This window comes from Oxyura jamaicensis, chromosome 6, assembly GCF_011077185.1.
Source record: "Oxyura jamaicensis isolate SHBP4307 breed ruddy duck chromosome 6, BPBGC_Ojam_1.0, whole genome shotgun sequence".
NCBI classification, from domain to species: Eukaryota; Metazoa; Chordata; class Aves; order Anseriformes; family Anatidae; genus Oxyura; species Oxyura jamaicensis.
The window spans coordinates 25,288,350-25,305,086 of NC_048898.1; the positions used below are offsets into that span (position 1 = coordinate 25,288,350).

At 44.5% G+C, this 16,737-nt stretch overlaps 1 protein-coding gene across 3 annotated transcripts in view; it reads right to left on the reverse strand.

Annotated features, from left to right (window-relative positions):
- Window positions 1-1,859: 1,859 nt before the first annotated feature.
- The window catches only part of XPNPEP1 (X-prolyl aminopeptidase 1), a 29,718-nt gene continuing 14,840 nt past the window's right edge, over window positions 1,860-16,737 (reverse strand). For all 3 annotated transcript variants that reach the window (XM_035330201.1, XM_035330200.1, XM_035330199.1), the window contains exons 9-20: window positions 16,345-16,555; window positions 12,846-12,935; window positions 11,658-11,708; window positions 10,497-10,555; window positions 9,775-9,852; window positions 9,162-9,233; window positions 7,361-7,421; window positions 6,467-6,536; window positions 5,161-5,334; window positions 4,233-4,309; window positions 3,428-3,526; window positions 1,860-2,417 (exon numbers count right to left, since the gene is read on the reverse strand). In XM_035330201.1, coding sequence (XP_035186092.1) covers window positions 2,289-2,417; window positions 3,428-3,526; window positions 4,233-4,309; window positions 5,161-5,334; window positions 6,467-6,536; window positions 7,361-7,421; window positions 9,162-9,233; window positions 9,775-9,852; window positions 10,497-10,555; window positions 11,658-11,708; window positions 12,846-12,935; window positions 16,345-16,555 — 1,171 coding nt within the window. In that variant the 3' untranslated portion in view covers window positions 1,860-2,288. The remainder of the gene's footprint in view (window positions 2,418-3,427; window positions 3,527-4,232; window positions 4,310-5,160; window positions 5,335-6,466; window positions 6,537-7,360; window positions 7,422-9,161; window positions 9,234-9,774; window positions 9,853-10,496; window positions 10,556-11,657; window positions 11,709-12,845; window positions 12,936-16,344; window positions 16,556-16,737) is intronic.

The following is a 16,737-nucleotide window of genomic DNA, read 5'->3' on the forward strand; positions in this document are numbered from 1 at the left end:
AGGAGTTTCTGGGATGTGGGTGGGAACCACCCCACTTGGTGTATGAGGGATCCAGGTGGGGAAAAGGTCTAATTGGGCGTTGTTGGGTTTGAACAGCCCAAAGTGCTGTTGGTGTCATGTCTCCCCTCCTCACTGAGGTGCCTGAGCCAAACACAGTGGCTGTGGGTTTGACACTGAGGACAAAAGCTTCCCTGGCTGCTCTGCTTCACCGTTTGAGTAGAAGTCATCCTCTTCTGCATTCCCTTGGGAAAAATTTGTGCTGAAGTTTGAGCGAGGAAAAACCTACCCTTAGTCTTTGGTCTTCACCAGAACATCCGGATGCTGTTCTTGGGAACATACACAGCCAGCAGCTCGGACCCCTTGTGGGTTTACACTGACCACCTGCATGAACTCCCACCACCACCCTGGAAAGCAGCCGCATGCCCGCAGCAGACAGTAGCTCACGCAGCCTGGTGGGGGTGCAGCATTCATCCTCACTGCACGCACAGTGATTTTGGGAAATTCCCCTTTTGTCACAGTACAACCCGCTCAGATCCGCCGCTTGTTCTTTGATCCTGCAGCGTAGTCAGTACCAGCAGAGGTAATTTGGGCAAAGACATTCCTTCCACAGGTGCAATCTGTTTTAGTTGATAGCACATACTCCTGAGACACTGGGGACTGCTTGATGCATGAGTGGGGTTTCCCACAGACCCAGCTGAAATGACAGCTAATACTTGCATACTTGCAGGTGGTGGTGGGAAACCTGGTGGATATTTAAATACATACACATAGCTGCAGAGGCTGTAGTGTCAAAACAAACTTTTAAACTACTTACTGTAATTTTATTTTTACATTTTCTTGGATAGCATAGCTAGGAGACCAGGGAACATTATTTCCTGGAATGATTCTCTTCCAAGTTTTGTTTGGCTACATGGTACTGCTTCCAATTTCTACATCTCCTGAGGGATATACCAATTTCATGCTATTTAACAGAGATTAACGTTTCCCTCTCGGAATTATGAGAATTATTTTTTTAAAAGAATTATCTATATGAACATTTCCACTTGCACAGACCATTTCCTTAAAACGTCAGGAATGTGAGTTACTATTACCTAACTGTCCCTTTTATATCTAATACCGAGTTTTAGTTTGATTGAAACACTGTGGGTAAATGTTAAGAATGTTTCTTTCAGTAGGTATATTCTTACAAAACCATTTGGCCTTACGGACAGTGCTCTGATGGGGCTGCACACAGTCACTTGCCAGAAGACAGCTGAGAAGACTGCAGAGCAGAGCGTTCTCCCTGCCGGCTGAAGGCTGGGAAGAGCCCAAACCTGCATTTGCCTTGCAGTAGTTCACTTTACCACTAGATGTCTTTGTGCACTGCCTAGCACTCCAGAGCTCGGCTCTTGGTGTCCAGGGCCAGGCTGACTTTGTACCAAAGTTGCAAAGAGGCCTTCCTTTGTCCATTGCATGTTTTTATTTTTAACTTAATAATTGCCTGGTATGCAGGAAGAGCTGTAATTCCATGATACTGCCCACGCATCCTGCACTGCCAGGGGATATACAAGTATTCCACGAATAACAACAGACAGAAGTAGTGGCCTGGGTGCTCCACAGGCACAACCCTCTGCCAAGTGTCACTGCATCCTTTCCATGATCTGCCACAAAGCACAGACAGAAGTGATGGCTCCCCCCAGGCCTTTTCATCACATCTGCCCAGCTCCTAGCACAAGGCGGCTCTATACACATATATGCAGCTCTATTTCTTCACTGTCCAAGCAGGATGCACACAAACATGGAATTATCTGGTCCTTGCCCTCCTTCAAGCTGTCCAACCCAACATGTCACTGACTGCAAGAGAAGCCAGACAGAGCAAATAACGTATTGGAAACTTTTATTCAGAAATCAGTCCTGCTGTGTGGGTAGCATCCCAGCAACTGGAACCCAAGTATGTAAAAATACTGAGTTTTCATAGTGAAAAACCACACCATATAAAATATTCCAGTATTGTCTCTTAGAACCATTATTTCAAGAAGACCCCTGTTTCAAAGGCAACATGCTTATTTATTTTGTTTGCTTTCTACTCTCAACCTCCCCCCCGCTCAAAAAGTGTTGAGACAGTAACCCTCCTTACCCCCACAGTACCCGCAAATGCTGGGGAGGAGGAAGACACTAAATGAAATCCCCCTTCTGATTTCCAAAGATTTATTGACAAAATTTATCCCAGTGGTGTCACAGGCCAAGAAGACATAAGTTAGTGACACCAAGCAGTCCTGATGTTCCATGTATCGAAGACAACCGTGGAGCTACTGAACTCTGATCAGAGGCTCTGTCTCCCGGATGAGCCACTGAAGAGCTTCAAGCCGACCTTGCCTCTCCAGCTCTGCTCCAATTACCTCCCGGCACTTCTGATGATAGTCATTCACCCAGTTCAACTAGAGAAAGGGAAGGGTATGATATTCAGTATGAACGCATAATAGCTGGTGCCTTTAGAAGTTGTGCATAGCCAAAGACAGTAGTAGGCCACTTTGAGATGGGCTGTTACGCTAGGATGGGATCCTGTCCCAGAGACAGACCTCTAATACATGGAAGTGACTTGTAAATTTGATGAGGGTAGGAACTGAAGCAATTAGTCCTGGGTTTTCAGAGGAGCTAAGGTTCAGTTCAAATGACAAATATTCAAAGTCTCTGCAAATCACTTTCTCCAGCAAGTCAAAATAGCTACCTTGGCACAGCCTAGTAAATAGCTTTTCAAATTTGTAACTCTGAACAATGCAGTGATGAAATAGGAGTTAGCCTATTGATATCAACAGGTAACCTTAAGGCAGATGGATCTTGGTACTGTTCAGTCCTCTTCAGAAAAAGGAAATGCAAACTGGATTATCATTCAGAAAACGAGGATAGACTGAGGCAAAATGGACATGGTAGAAAACCAGGATGAAACGTGCCAAGGTAAAGGTAGTGGGAAACCTAAGCAGAAAGCTACAGTGTAAAGCTCTTCAGGAAATAAATACTACTGAGCAAGTATGTCTGCCCAGAGTCCATACACACTTATAAATGTGGCAAGGCTGAATGGGGCTGATCATGAGTAGACAGACAGTAACATGGGACAGTCATTAGTGTAAGTCTCTGGGGAGACAGCATGGCAGTCTGACAGAAGCAAACGAAGGCAAGAGTAGGAAAGAAGACTACACGTACCAGCAAATACCAAAACAACATCACTAGGGTGTCCTTGCTACCCTTGTCATAGAGTGATTTAGATGGGAAGGACCTCTAGAGAGGTCATCTCATCTACTCTCCCACTCAAAATTAGATCTTTTTAAAAGAAGTCAGATTCCTCAGGACCGCTCTCTGAATCTACCGAGCAGAGCAGAGGCGAATGGTTCTTGTAGACAGAAAAGGTTCGAGCATAAAGAAGGCAGTGGAAACTTCCTGTTTCACTTACCTCTTTTTGTGTCAGCAAACTAACATCAATCATTTTTGTCTGGATGGGAACCAGGGTTAAGGGTTCAAAAGTCAGGCTCCCTCTGTTTTTGAAATTGTACTGCAACAGAAACACAAATGGGGTTGCAAATTCTTAGAAACAGCTCTAGCAAAATCATACTCTTATGGCCAGTAAACTCACTGGCCAGCAAAAAGCAGCCTTGTAATGTTCAGATGAGAATGTAGCAACTTAATGTTTTTTTCCCCTCATACATCAAGCAGAGCATCTCACTATAAACCAGTCATTTCTTTCAGTGGTCACTTCATAAAGGTTATGTCCCAGGTCACAACTGTAGGGGACTTGATAGCCATATGGTCATTTCCAGTTTGGCATTTCTAAAAGCATAACCCAGACAGACCTGCAATTATAATGTCAAAATCTATCTGTAGCTTTGGTTCTACTGCCAAGGGGGACTCTCTATCAGAGATAAAAACCCTGACCTGAGAAGATCAACCAGCAATGATTCCAAGGGGCTGCATTAAAGATGATTCTGGTCTTTGACACCCAGGCAGGAAACGCTGTTAAACAACTCTCACACACGTTTCAACCTATGGAAACTGCACAAGCAGAACCGTCTTCTGTGTCCCCATTAACAGGGGAGACTTAGAATCAGTCTTCACCAAAGCAGGGTTTTGGAGAGCAGCAGACTTGAGTAGGATTCAGCTATCTGCAGCATGATCCCACCTCAAGCTCCAGTACTCTAAGTTTTCTAAGTTTTACAACCACTGACTCATGAAGAAAAGTGCATTGTCAGTAGGTCACTCACCTTGGTTTCAGCAGGGATCACAAGGACAACATTTTCTATTCGGATCCCAAAGGACCCATCTTCATAATACCCAGGCTCTGCAGAAACAGACAATAATTAACTAAGACACACAGATACACTGTGCAAATACTTATTCCCTATGGCCAAACTTCCCCTTCATTGCTTTAGTTTGCTGAGGTCACTAAACAATCTTGACATCAGGCACTCAGAGGAGCAAACAGATTTCTGACTACTTAATCTGCACAGAAGCCCCAAGCAAGGTGACAGCACAAGTTCTCAAAGAGAGGAGAAACCAGACAGCCCTCGAGCTCAGAGAGTCTCCTTGAAGTCAAGAGAGAGCACCAAGTACACGTTCCAAGTACCAGAAACTCAGAAAATCTTCATCTCTTTATGAAAGGCAGGTAGGAAACCTCTCCCCTGAAGTCATTTTAAGAGGGTGTTCCCTGACTCCCTGAAAGAACTTGCAACCCTGAACGAATGCAAACATCCCAGCAAAACCCAACAGGCTGTTAATTTACTACTGGGAGAGTAAGGCGTGTAATGACAAACTGCTGGCTCAAATAGCCCATAGCAAAGACAGAATTATCTCCTGGTGTCCACCTAGTTGCGTAGCCAGCTCTTCCACTGCAGAAGGCGAAGGCAGCCTGACAGAGCTGGGATGGTCAGCAGCACAGCTCTGCTGAGGTTTGCACTGTACAGAGAAGGAAGCAGGCCTGCAGAACCCAACTGCAAATATACTTTATTGTGACAGCTAAAATCAGCGGGTCTTTACCCAGAGAGCTTAAACAACAACTAAAATAAACTGAGAAGGCAGGGCCAGAGCTTATGATTCCATCCTCCCTTTCCACCAGTGTCAGATTTATCCCTTCTGCATCTTATCTTAAGAGCTTGGTCCCTCCCCCTAAAACCAGACATCAACGTCAAATACCATCAGAGACAATCATGCCAGCCTCCAAAGGTTCATCTGCAAAGGTTTTGTAGCTAATGCCGCAAGGACCCTCGTGTACGTTTAGGAAAGAGCCAACTCCATGTCCTGTTCCATGCAGGTAGTCCAAACCGCAGTCCCACAAGGCAGAGCGGGCAAAGGAATCTAGAAGGTGACCTGCAGGCAAAGGGGAACAGACACACATGGAAAGAAAACTTGATCTACTCAGGCTTCCTCAGAGACTGATAATCACACTGAGGGCTTAAATCCAGAAAATGTGTGAAGAAAAATAAAGAAATTAAAAAGGAACAAAGAAAACAAATTGTTGGCTTGCTGGAAGTTATAGGGCACACTTAGACTGCCATTCAAGCCCATTCTTATCTCAAAAGCCCCTCTCCCTCCCAGGTTGCACAGCCTTTCTGTTTTGCTGCTTGCTCCACTGGGGCTTTCAGGGAAGAATTTGGTGTTTAAATAGTGCATAGAGAATTCAGTATCTTTCTTACAAGGTAGCTGTGCTAGGTTAACTCAAAGTGGAAGACATGATAATTGCATTTGGTGAACAAACCAGACGGCCTTCTTGCCTGGATGCCCAGTCATTTCAGGCTGTTTCTATCAGTGGAGAGGATTTCTATTGCCTGCATACAAACACCAAGTCCGCACATGCAAGTTCTGACACCCTCCAGTTTCAGTTGGGGTTTCCTCATGCCACTACCTTCACATACCCAAGAATGCAAACTGGAAGTAATTCTACAAAAAGGCATCTCCATATCAGGTTTAGGACCATGGAGAAAATAGCTTGCAACATTCACCAGCAGTGATTGTATATTACAGCTTCTCCTGCACAAAATCAAAACAGCTCCTCTGTGCGTCATTTTCCCATGCTGCTTGCTGATAAAAGATTCCTCATTAACTGGAAGACAATTAGCCAGTTCTTTTGAAGCTGGAAAGTGACCTATCCCTTTGATAAGGCTGAGTGAAGCATAATGAAGACAACCTCAAAGCACAAGCAGGCCATGGGTGTATTACAGTGCCAGTGACTGATTAAAGTTGCCATCACCCTAGAACCATAGCACTCTGAACACCCTTCAGACTTCCCCCTCAAAACGTTTGGTGCTGGTTGCTGCTGAAAAAAAGAGAAAAATCAATAATCCAGAATCCAAAATGTTGTGTTGGAAACAGACACAGACAGTTACACCACCATCTGCCCAACACATCTAGACCTGTCACTCATAACACTGCTCTCAGACCACAGAATGGTTCTTCAGAGGTCGCCATGGCCATGGTCCAGCACTCCCACTCACCGACCTACCTTTGGTTCCATTCGGGAAGATGGCTGCACTCACAGCTATGTGTCCCTTCAGGACATAGGTGAAGCATTCCTGCCAAAGAAACGTGTACCATAAATACGCAGGGAGAGACAAAACATTGTCCTTCCCATGAACAGAAGGAAGGACCACATCTTGTAGCAAATTGCAGAGGATCTGGAAAGACCTACTCATGCTCTCCAGTGACTGGCAACACCAAAGCAAAGCATGAGCAGAAAGTGCAAATCACTCTGAAGATCTTTCTCAGCTAATATGCAGCATGTGTCACAATCTCAGGCTGCAGGTTTAGCAGCAGGATTCATCTGACCTACATGACTCATTTTTTGTGGCTATAGCTTTACTTTCTGAGCATACCCTACAGCATATTTTCATCACTGAGCAAACTATAATGATGAAATGAGCATTAATTAAAGAAACAATTTAAGATAAACAAAATTACATTGCTGAATTTCCAACACAGACCTTCTCAGAGCAGTCAGACTGGATTTTAACACAAACCACTACTGCAGCCCTGCATTAGACACTGAGCTTTATGCTAAATGAAACTCCTATACCTCCCATGTTGGGCAGCCAGTAATGTGTATCCACAGCCCACTGATTTTATTATCTCTTAGAGAAGACATGCCATTTAGGAGATGAGAGGTGTGCATTTTATGATAGAAAAGTGTCATTCTCTAAATTGCTGATGTTTTGAAAATCTCAAGTCTGACAGTCTCCGTTTCAGCCAGCAAAATGCTGTCACTTCTATAGGTAAAGAAATGACACCTGATAGATCCCTTTGACTATGTATCAATAAGGCACATCACTAAATTTAAGTCACCATGGTTTAAGCATCTCTAGTAAGGGTCAGATTGCAGAACACTGAGATGCCAACTTACCTTTTCATAGGCTGATGGTGTGCCAAAATGCATTGTCCTGGTCACATCTGTTGTACCATCTCTTCCAGAAGCAAAGAAAGATGCAGGAAGCCATGGAATTGGGGGGGGAGGTTTGGGGGGAAAGAAAGATCAGAGTGAAAATGCACAGAAAACCCAATCAGGCTGCAGAAAAACAGACTAATAATTGGGTAAAGTTATCCACTCTGTGCTACGCAAAACTGATGCTACAGAAGTTCCCAATCTCAAAAATTCCTTAACACACACACATCCCTGATGTGACAATAATGATTTACAATTCAAAATGTTATCTTTCATCCATAAGGATCCCAAAGCTCTTTTCAAACTATAATCTGGACTGCTGATAAACATCAAGTTAATTTGAGGTTTAGCAGCTGGTACCTGCCCATTGAGAACAGGACAGAGAAGGCCAAATTTATTCTATCTGTATGAAAGATGACTCATTAGCAGCTTAAAAATATATATTTATGCACAAATTACAGCTACCAGCTGAGGAGAAGGAAGTGCAAGTAGGTTTTGTGTCCTTTTCATCCTCAGGATGCTTTGTGCTACAAATTATCTATCATTTGGATACGGGTTAGTCTGAGACATCAGAAAACGGCTTGAAGTTCCTTATGCAAATTTTATTTTGAGCCTGTTGTGAAAAACACAAAGGGTCTTGAAATAATGGGTTTCCTCTGAAGCACTCATTGCTGTGCCAGCACTCTTCCCAGCACACACTGGCCATGGTCACAAAAGAACTCACGGTTTAACTTCCCAGCAGTGACAAGCTGAGCATCCCTGTGACAATGCTACCCAGTGCCATTGATGTCCAGCTTGCATTTTATTCAAAGGGCTGCTTTTCATAGTGGCACTAAGGAAATCATTAATTAGGCCATCGGGGGGGGAAGGCAGGGAGAGGGATCTCATTGTAAAAATCTTATCAAAAGATGTCTACATGGTTCATTTTCAAGGCTCTTCCTGACTGACAAAACAAAAGGCATAGCTCTAAAGACAAAGCTCATCTCAAAGGAGCACCCAGGTCTATCTTGCATCTCTCTGAACACACTACTTCTCATCTATTTGCACTGGTTAAAAACACCCCTTCTTTCATTTTCCAAGGGGTCAGAGCTACACAATAAACAGCTGCAGAGACTGAGGCTTCAGCCAAAAAAAAAAAAAAACGAGTCAGACATGATGCCTTCCCAAAAACACAACTGAGACCAAGTGGCCCCTGGGATAAGAAACCCTGCCCCAAGTCTCTCTGTAAAGAGAGAGAATCCCACAAGGCAGTGCTGTCCTGCCCCTTTGCTCCATCTCGTTGTGACCTCAGCCAAATCATTACCTTCTGCCCACATCCTTACTCAGCTTTGTAGGCAGCCTAAGGCTAAACCTGGGAGGCCAGGCCTGCTCCCTCCTTCCTGCAACTCTTAACATGAATGTGCCAGTGAGCAGAGCTGCAGCACACAGGAACGCGTACCACCAGCTAGAGCATATCTACCATCACGCTGTCAATGGGATTCTAGGGAACAGCACTTTTGGATCTCATCCCCTACCCCAGGCCAGGCTAGTCATCAGCCCTAGTCTGCTGCCCGGAGCCTTCTGGCAGTGACTGTGGGGTTACGAGTATAGCCAAGGACATCCATCTCCTTCCACAGGCACACAACAAGCAGGCTTTCTGTGAAATGGCACTGCAGTCAAAACCACGCTTTGCCATGTTTGCCAGAGCAACTGCAAGCTGACCCTGCAGGGAGGTCACTAGGAGCAGAAAACGTAGCGGGTCAGCCCCATCCATCCCACTCACTTGTACTGTGCTCCCGAGTCCAGGAGGTAGATCTCGTTCACAGACAGCATTCTGTTGGTCTCAGGAACTGGCCTGTTCAGTTAAAGACAAATGGTTTTGTTCCACCGCTTTAAGGTCTCCAGCCCACATCTACAGTCCAGAAACCATATTAAGTGCAAGCTTAGATGTGTCAGCTCTGATTTTTTGTGGCAGTGATAGAAATCCAACACATGCTCAAGCAGGGTTTATACTGAGGAATGTATTTTCTACAGTACATAGCACTGAAGTACAAAGAATAGCTTTGTTGCTTCCAGGAAAACCCTCAGCATCTGTTCTGGACACACTGCAAAACAGCTTGCACTTCATATTTGTCCTTCCCAGACTTCTGCCCCCAAATAGCCCTTTTCTATGGCCCCTGGGCAGTTCAGCATCATAACACGTGCATGCTGCCAGCAGGGAGAGATCTTCGTTTAGTATGTGTGGAAGTTCTGGTGGAATAAAGTAAGATGGCAATCAACAGCGACTACATCTCCCTGGAGTGAGATCATACTCTGTTGTGATTCCACAAAGAGCTAGACAACTCATCCCAACTATGCTTGCTGAAGGATGAAAGCAGCAGCCACGTTTCTCTTACTTGTAGTGAATGATGGCTCCATTTGGACCTGTGCTTGATATAGTAGCGAAACTCAACTCAACAAAGTCTTTCTGTTGGCTGAAAGAAAAGATTGTGATCAGTACGGCACGAGCAAGAAGAGCACACCAAGCACCTGCAGTGCCCCATCCTCAATTTCACTTCATATTAGCCTTCCCTTAGCCTTGAAAGCCACCTGGGCAAGAAACGCTTGGAGAGAAGAACTGTACAGATCCAAATCCTGTTGAGCCAACCATGTGGAAGCCTGCTTTCCACCTCCACCCTTTTCTTACAAAGAAGTTCACCACCCAGACCACCCAGGGAAGAGATGTCCTGAACTATTTGTTACTTATAGACTTTTCTGGAGATCCTGTTATATACAGACTGGACTACCCCCCAATACAAATGGTGCTCATTCTCCACCAGAAGAGGAAATTAACTCTTCCATGAACTGTGGTAAGAAAGCAATTATCTCATTTAAGTGTCCTAACCTGCAACACTCCTCTTTGCTGTCTTAGGAGGAAAGTGGGACCCAGTGTGCTGGGACTTGTACCTCCCAAGAGGCCCAATTCTTCCCCAACTCTTAGAAACGTTCAAAGAAACGCTGGAGTTATGGTTTGTCCTCAGGTAAAATGTATCTGCAAGTGAGCAGGATTTCTACAGAATAAAATAAAAAGGATAAAAATGCCACCCAGAAAAAACCCTCACGGAGATTTATATTTTACCTGCGAAACTCCTCTGCTTTGTCTGCAGCAGTTATTTCTGTCACTGCTCCCTTTGGAACCTAGTGGACAAAGATGCAGATTGAATTAGCACACCAACTAGCAAAGCAATGCTATATGCCTAGACACTGCCTCCCCTCTGAGTGTTATGAAACCCAATCTTGAAGTGGCCTGTTTCCAGGTTCTCTGTCCTCATTCCTCAGTAATGAGGAACACAAACCCAGCCGTATTGTGCAGGGTGTGTGAGAAGCAGGGAGCAAAGCTGGTCAGAGCGGGATTGCTGAACCTCGCCTAGGGAACAGCTGGGGCAGTATCTACTGCACTGAGATATGCAGAGTAACATCTCACAACGCCACATCTCCTCACATACACGTTACAGTAAGTGTAAACAGTTCTCTCCATTTCAACAGTCCGTGCTATTAGCAGAAATTTTATGCCTTTAATCTAGAGATGGAGGCAGTTGAAGGAAAAAACAAAGCATGGATGTCAAGTTTTAGGCGTTTAGTAAATCAAAACCTACAACCCAGAGGGACTGAATCACCCTGCCCTGGACTGGACAGGAAAAGAGAGAGGTCTCATAACCCTTGAGGCAGGTTTCTTGAGTTACTCAGACATGTAAAAAGGCACCTTGTGGAAGTCAAAGCGTTTCCATAGGTGAGTTCAGTGGACTTAGACACGCAGTAGCACACAAGCAGCACAGCTCAGTAAGTGACTGTGCAACAACTGACATTCTGCACCTTCGTCGTGTACTTCTAAACCAGAGCAAACATGAATAATTTCACTTTATCCCGGTTTTACTGTACATGGGCATGACCAAACCTCTGCATTCATAAACCAAATCTGTTCGTTCTGCCAGACACTACTTCATCTTCCTTTATGATTTGCACTAACAAACCAGCACAAGACAGTATTAACACTGCATTAAGTCTGTTCACGTCATTCCTCACCTGCTCTGGCTTTGGTCTGTGCAAAATAAGTGGGAATGTGTTTTCAACAAAAATGTCTTTGGCCTTGGATGGAAGTATGATTGAACACACACACCAGAAGAAAACCCATTATTTACCCACTTATATCAAAGGGGGGTATAAAGAAAAGTAAAATTTGTCATTAGCATGATTTTTTTTTATAAATAAAATTTCCAGCTTAAAAAAATTAATACACTACCTCCTTCTCCAGCCAGTTAAAGAGCTCACACAGGGCAACAGCATCTTTCACCTATGTTAAAATAGGCACAAGAAAAAGGAATTGTGAAGATAGTAAGTTTCAGTACAAACACTGTTTTTGATGCAAAACAATTCAACCTGTAAGTTTCAGAAATACAAACTAAGAGGTAACCTGGTGTTTTCAGCTTCTACATCCTGCAATTACTGCAAGCATTGGAAGTGTACCAGGACAATTAAGTAAGTGTTGATACAGGTTTTCTGCTGCGATGTATCTTACTCTGAAGAATTACCAAGTATTCAGCAAACTCTGGCTTTACCCCACACATGATTTTCAGGTCTCTTTTACACACAAAATCTTGTATTTCAGCTCATGGGAGGTAACCACGCAACACATTTGGCCATGAACAGTGGAACAAGATCTTCTCTGCACAGTACAAGTATTTTTACTTCCCTTTAACTGACAGGGCAATAAAGCATTGAAGTAGGAGTAGCAGATCCCAAGAAACTAGCAGCAAATAAGGGACAAGCCCAGAGTTGCCAGCACTGCTTCAACTAGCACATTTGTCCTGTTGTGAAACCCACTGCTTGGAACAGGAAATAAACAAAAGAAAGTTTCAGCCCCACCATGTATCTGTTTCACAGGCAACTGCTTCACTTGAAAATGTGAAACATCCTGGAAAATCAAACTCACTTCCAGAGTGTCATGATGAAGACATGAAAATGGAGTGCTTCGAGGACACAAACTGCTTTTGAATATCTTGGCCTGTGTTTTGCACCACGTGTTGAAGAATTTCTCTGTGTTCTTTAAACTATGTTTATTCAAGTGTTGATAATTTTAAGATTGCAGTGAGACCAGCAACAGAACTTGCAAAGGGGAGAGAAGATCCCTTTGAGGGTTCATATTCTAAGTAACACTTCTCAAGCCTACATGGTCTTCCAACAGAGCAAGGCTGGATCCTCATGCAATTAAATTAGAATGTTGTTCTTCACTCCAAGGGAACACTAAACAAGCAAAAATCTGCTCCAACAGCAAGAGACATCCAACGGAAAACATTTTTAACCTGACATCCGAATTAATATTTGCTTTTTAATCCAAAATGCTAAAACTAAAGGGAAAATTCAATTTATTGCCCCAAACATAAAGCAAGCCTCTTGCCATGTGCAAGGAGGCTCTCAAGGCTTCACTTACATGTGCTCGTCTCATGCCTTCCGTTTCCGACGCGTTCTTCACAGCTTTTGCAATGCAGATGGGGGTATACGGGGTGAGGTATTGGTAAGCCTGCAGCAGAAGGACAGGGATTACTTGTGGATTAGTGAAACTACGTAATCCTACAGGTTTAATAACTCAGCCTGGCCACAATTCATACTTTGGCAGTCTCCCTCAACCTTCAGCATTGTGAGATGCTGGTTGCTGCTCAGCTAAGTGTACTGGGGAGTAAAGAGGAGAAACAGTCCCTGACTGAAGGAAGAAGAGCCATCAGGGAAATCCAGGGAACTGAAGGGTCAACAACATGTCACAAAGCAGGGTCAAGACTGGATATCATAAATATCATATCAACTTCTGAGCTAGGGGATTCCTGTTGGTTCTGTTCACTAAAGGCCCAGAGACAGCCAATGAGAACACCAATTCCAGGGACTCAGGCAGAACTCAAGCTGTGCAAACAGACCTAAAAAGTCACCTTGACTCGTTACCTGACTGTTAACCTCAGGCAGCAGTGAGCAAAGGGTATCCAGCCCATGTACCAAGCACTGGAATTGAACCTGAAAGACCCCTTAAGGGTCTAGCTCCTCTAGCACCCAGCACCACCACCTCTAATGATCAGCTCTGACAAATACTTCAACAGCCCAAGAAACATGAAAAGAAGCAGTTTTACATGCTGTCCTCTTCTGAAAGGAGCTTACATCACCAGTTTGAGACAAACCTTTCCAATGCATTAAGAACTGGAAAGGAATCAGTTACTACTGTGCTTTCCCTACACATCAGCTGTCCTTAGGCTGGCAGGAACACTTGGCTGGTTCTCAGCACATCCTCAGAAATTCACTGAGGTGACCTGTCCGAGCCATATCACAGTATGGAAGGAACAAGAGCAAAATCTTTTGCCCCCCCAGTTCTCTGCTCTACCCGTTATATCCTGGGAGATGAGATGAGCAGCTACGTAAGTAGGTAGCAGGAAAATGGTGTGCCTCTCTCAGCACACCAGCATACAAATAAGCACGACTCAAACTTATGGGAAAGGACTGTTAGACCCCCAGCAAAACAGATTTCACACAAATCCTACAGGCTTATGGTTTCCCAGTTTTTAACAACAGCAAGAGTTTCATTACTTTATGCAGAAACTAAAGCACTGAAGAAGCCACAGGAAAGCTCTCTCAGAGCCAGGACAAAACTTTTTAACAGTCAGATTCTGTTCTGTATTAGATCGGCTCGTCTTCTACAGATACTGTCAGGTTCTATTACTCTCCTGTGAAAAGCATATTTACATGCAGTTGTAGGCAAATCTACAAAGGGTTTGCAGACCTGTGTTTAATAACAAACTGGAGTTTTGCCAATGTCAATATTTGTCTTTGATGGAGACAGGCAGTAGATGGACTTCTAGGACCAGGGTTCTTCAAACACCCCAGGCCAGTTGTTCAGCTGATGTGAAGTGGTACAGAGATACTGAAAAACACCCAGCATGAAAACTGGGAAACCTCTGGCTCTGCCAGTGACTTTCTAAATGGTCTTTAATCAAGAAATTTCAGTCCTTGCCCTTCTTTCTACTGCACAGAGCTCCTTGAGGCAGGGACTCTCCATATGCATACAGAGGGCAAGTAGCACTGTAATGACTCAGTATTAGACAAAACTTCCAGTGCTAAAGGGGTAAATAACTTCACTACAACTCATTAAATTCCTTAATCTAGGCCAGACCTGCTATACTTGTCCATACGGACATTTACTCGCCCTGCGTAAAGCAGCTACAGCAACTTACCCAAACTGGCAGCAGTTCTTTGACTCCAAGTACCAAACAACAAGGGGGCTTCTGCTCTGAAGGCAGAAGAGCGACAACTTACCCTGGATGCTCCACTGACTCTGTGCCTGCCATTACACTGAACAAGAGGCAGTGGGCAGAATGTCAGCATTTTACATTCAGGTGCCATTTGCACCTAGAAATGGATTGATGGTGTCACAACATTTAACCCCAAGCAGGGGCAAAAGGATTGCCTGTCTTGCTCATGCACATGCCTTGTGGTGTTTTCTTTTTGTTTTAATTTTTTACCTTTTTTTTTTTTTTTTTTTTTTTTACTAAATCAAAAAGAAAGATAAACTACATGCTTCCCTCGAGTCAGTGCAAAAGCACTGAGAGCCACATCCCACTTTAAAGGGATGTGCTGGTTGCAACAGAACTTGCCAAACTGTTTTGGTTTTATCATCTGTCCTGACGTCCTAAGCACAATGAAGCTACCAAATTATATAACCAAACATCCCAACTGGAGAAAACTAACACATGGCTCCTGCTATGCTGGCCATGAAAGCTGGAGAGTTTACCCAGACAAAAAAGAAGGAAAAATCTGTCTGCTTGATGGAGGCAGAAACCTGGTGGTGGGTGAATGCAAGACTTGCAGCCAAGAACTTTTTACAATTTAGTTCTTCCTTCAGTGACCCTTTAATCTGAGCCCTGTGATGCTGAGGTAGCAAGCCTGGACTGTTAAATAACTCAGCACAAACACAGACTGTTCAGTGTGTCTGGTCTTTTAAAGCAACATCTGGAAAACATCCACTGGAAAACATCCCGGTTCCCTGCCATACTGCTGTGCAGGGTGTTCACTCTCAGCATCTTTTGGGTACTAAATGTGTCTGTAACCTGGATGATGTTCCGGAGAGAATGTGATCTCTACTAAACAAGAGATGTACACAAGATACATGGAAGCTGGCTTATCTGTCTGCAGTTGCTGCTGTGTCCTTCCCTGAGTATCTCCTTTCACGGCTACCAGGGTATCAGGTGCAAAGCGGGGCTCCAAACAGCCGTGTTCAAGTACAAGGGTAAGATATAGTATGTAGAGCTGCACAAAAATTACTCTGATGCTACAATTGTCCCTCAGCAGATGCAATCACTGCCTGGACAACCAGCGCCTGCAAGTTACTTGTCTCCTCACAAGGTTCCCTGCTGCAACAACTATCTCCCTGCTCCTCTCCTGTCTTCAATGAGACATCACATATTGCCTCATATCCTCAAGCCACTGCAATAAAAGGTGAACCCAATAAAAGGTGAACCATCTTCACACGCTCAGACCAAGCCCAGTGCCCCCTTCCTGAAAGTCCAGCCCAACTTTTCTGCTCAGTTTCTGAGAGTATTTCCAGCTCTAACTGCTGGTCTATGCAACACTATGCTCCAGCCGTGGGCATGGTGACCTGAGTTCACCCTGCTCCCTCTCTCCCTCCCCTCTCTCTCTCTATACTTGTCTTATCTTAAGCTGACAATTCTTTGAGTAAATCAGCTTAGTGAGTTGGAAGGGCAGCTCCATCGAGAGCAACCCCAGGATTAAACAACGCCTCGATACCTCAGTACGGCTGGATCCCTTCCGCCCCAGCTCCAGCCCGTGGCATGCTTTGTGGAAGGGAAGCTGAGGCCAGCTGCCCTCATTAACACCATTCCTGACCATGCTCAACAAAGAGAAGAAAAGCCTTTTTCCTTGCCAGAGCCACAAACCTTGGGGATGGCCTCAGTCAGAGCGTAACTGGCTTTGTCACTGAGCCACACTTTCTCTTTGGGTGAGAGGCTTGCACCAACAGCCTGCAGCTCCGTCAGGATTGATCCGTAGGGCAACACCTGGATCTTAAACTCTGTCTCCAGCGTGGAGTCAAGCTGTAAATGCTCCCTCACAGCTGGGTCCGTCATCCGGTCACCATCAATAAAGAGCCTGAGAAAGAAATAGAACAGGGCAGTTTGGATGGGACCCCGTCCAACAGTAGTTGGGGTAAGGTATGGAAGGAGAAACCATGCTGTTCTGGTGTTCAGGGAAAAAGGATTTTGTCAGTTATGCTTCACACTTTGCTCTATACTGTTTTATCCACCAGCCTTCGTACAGCTTAAATCCCGCTT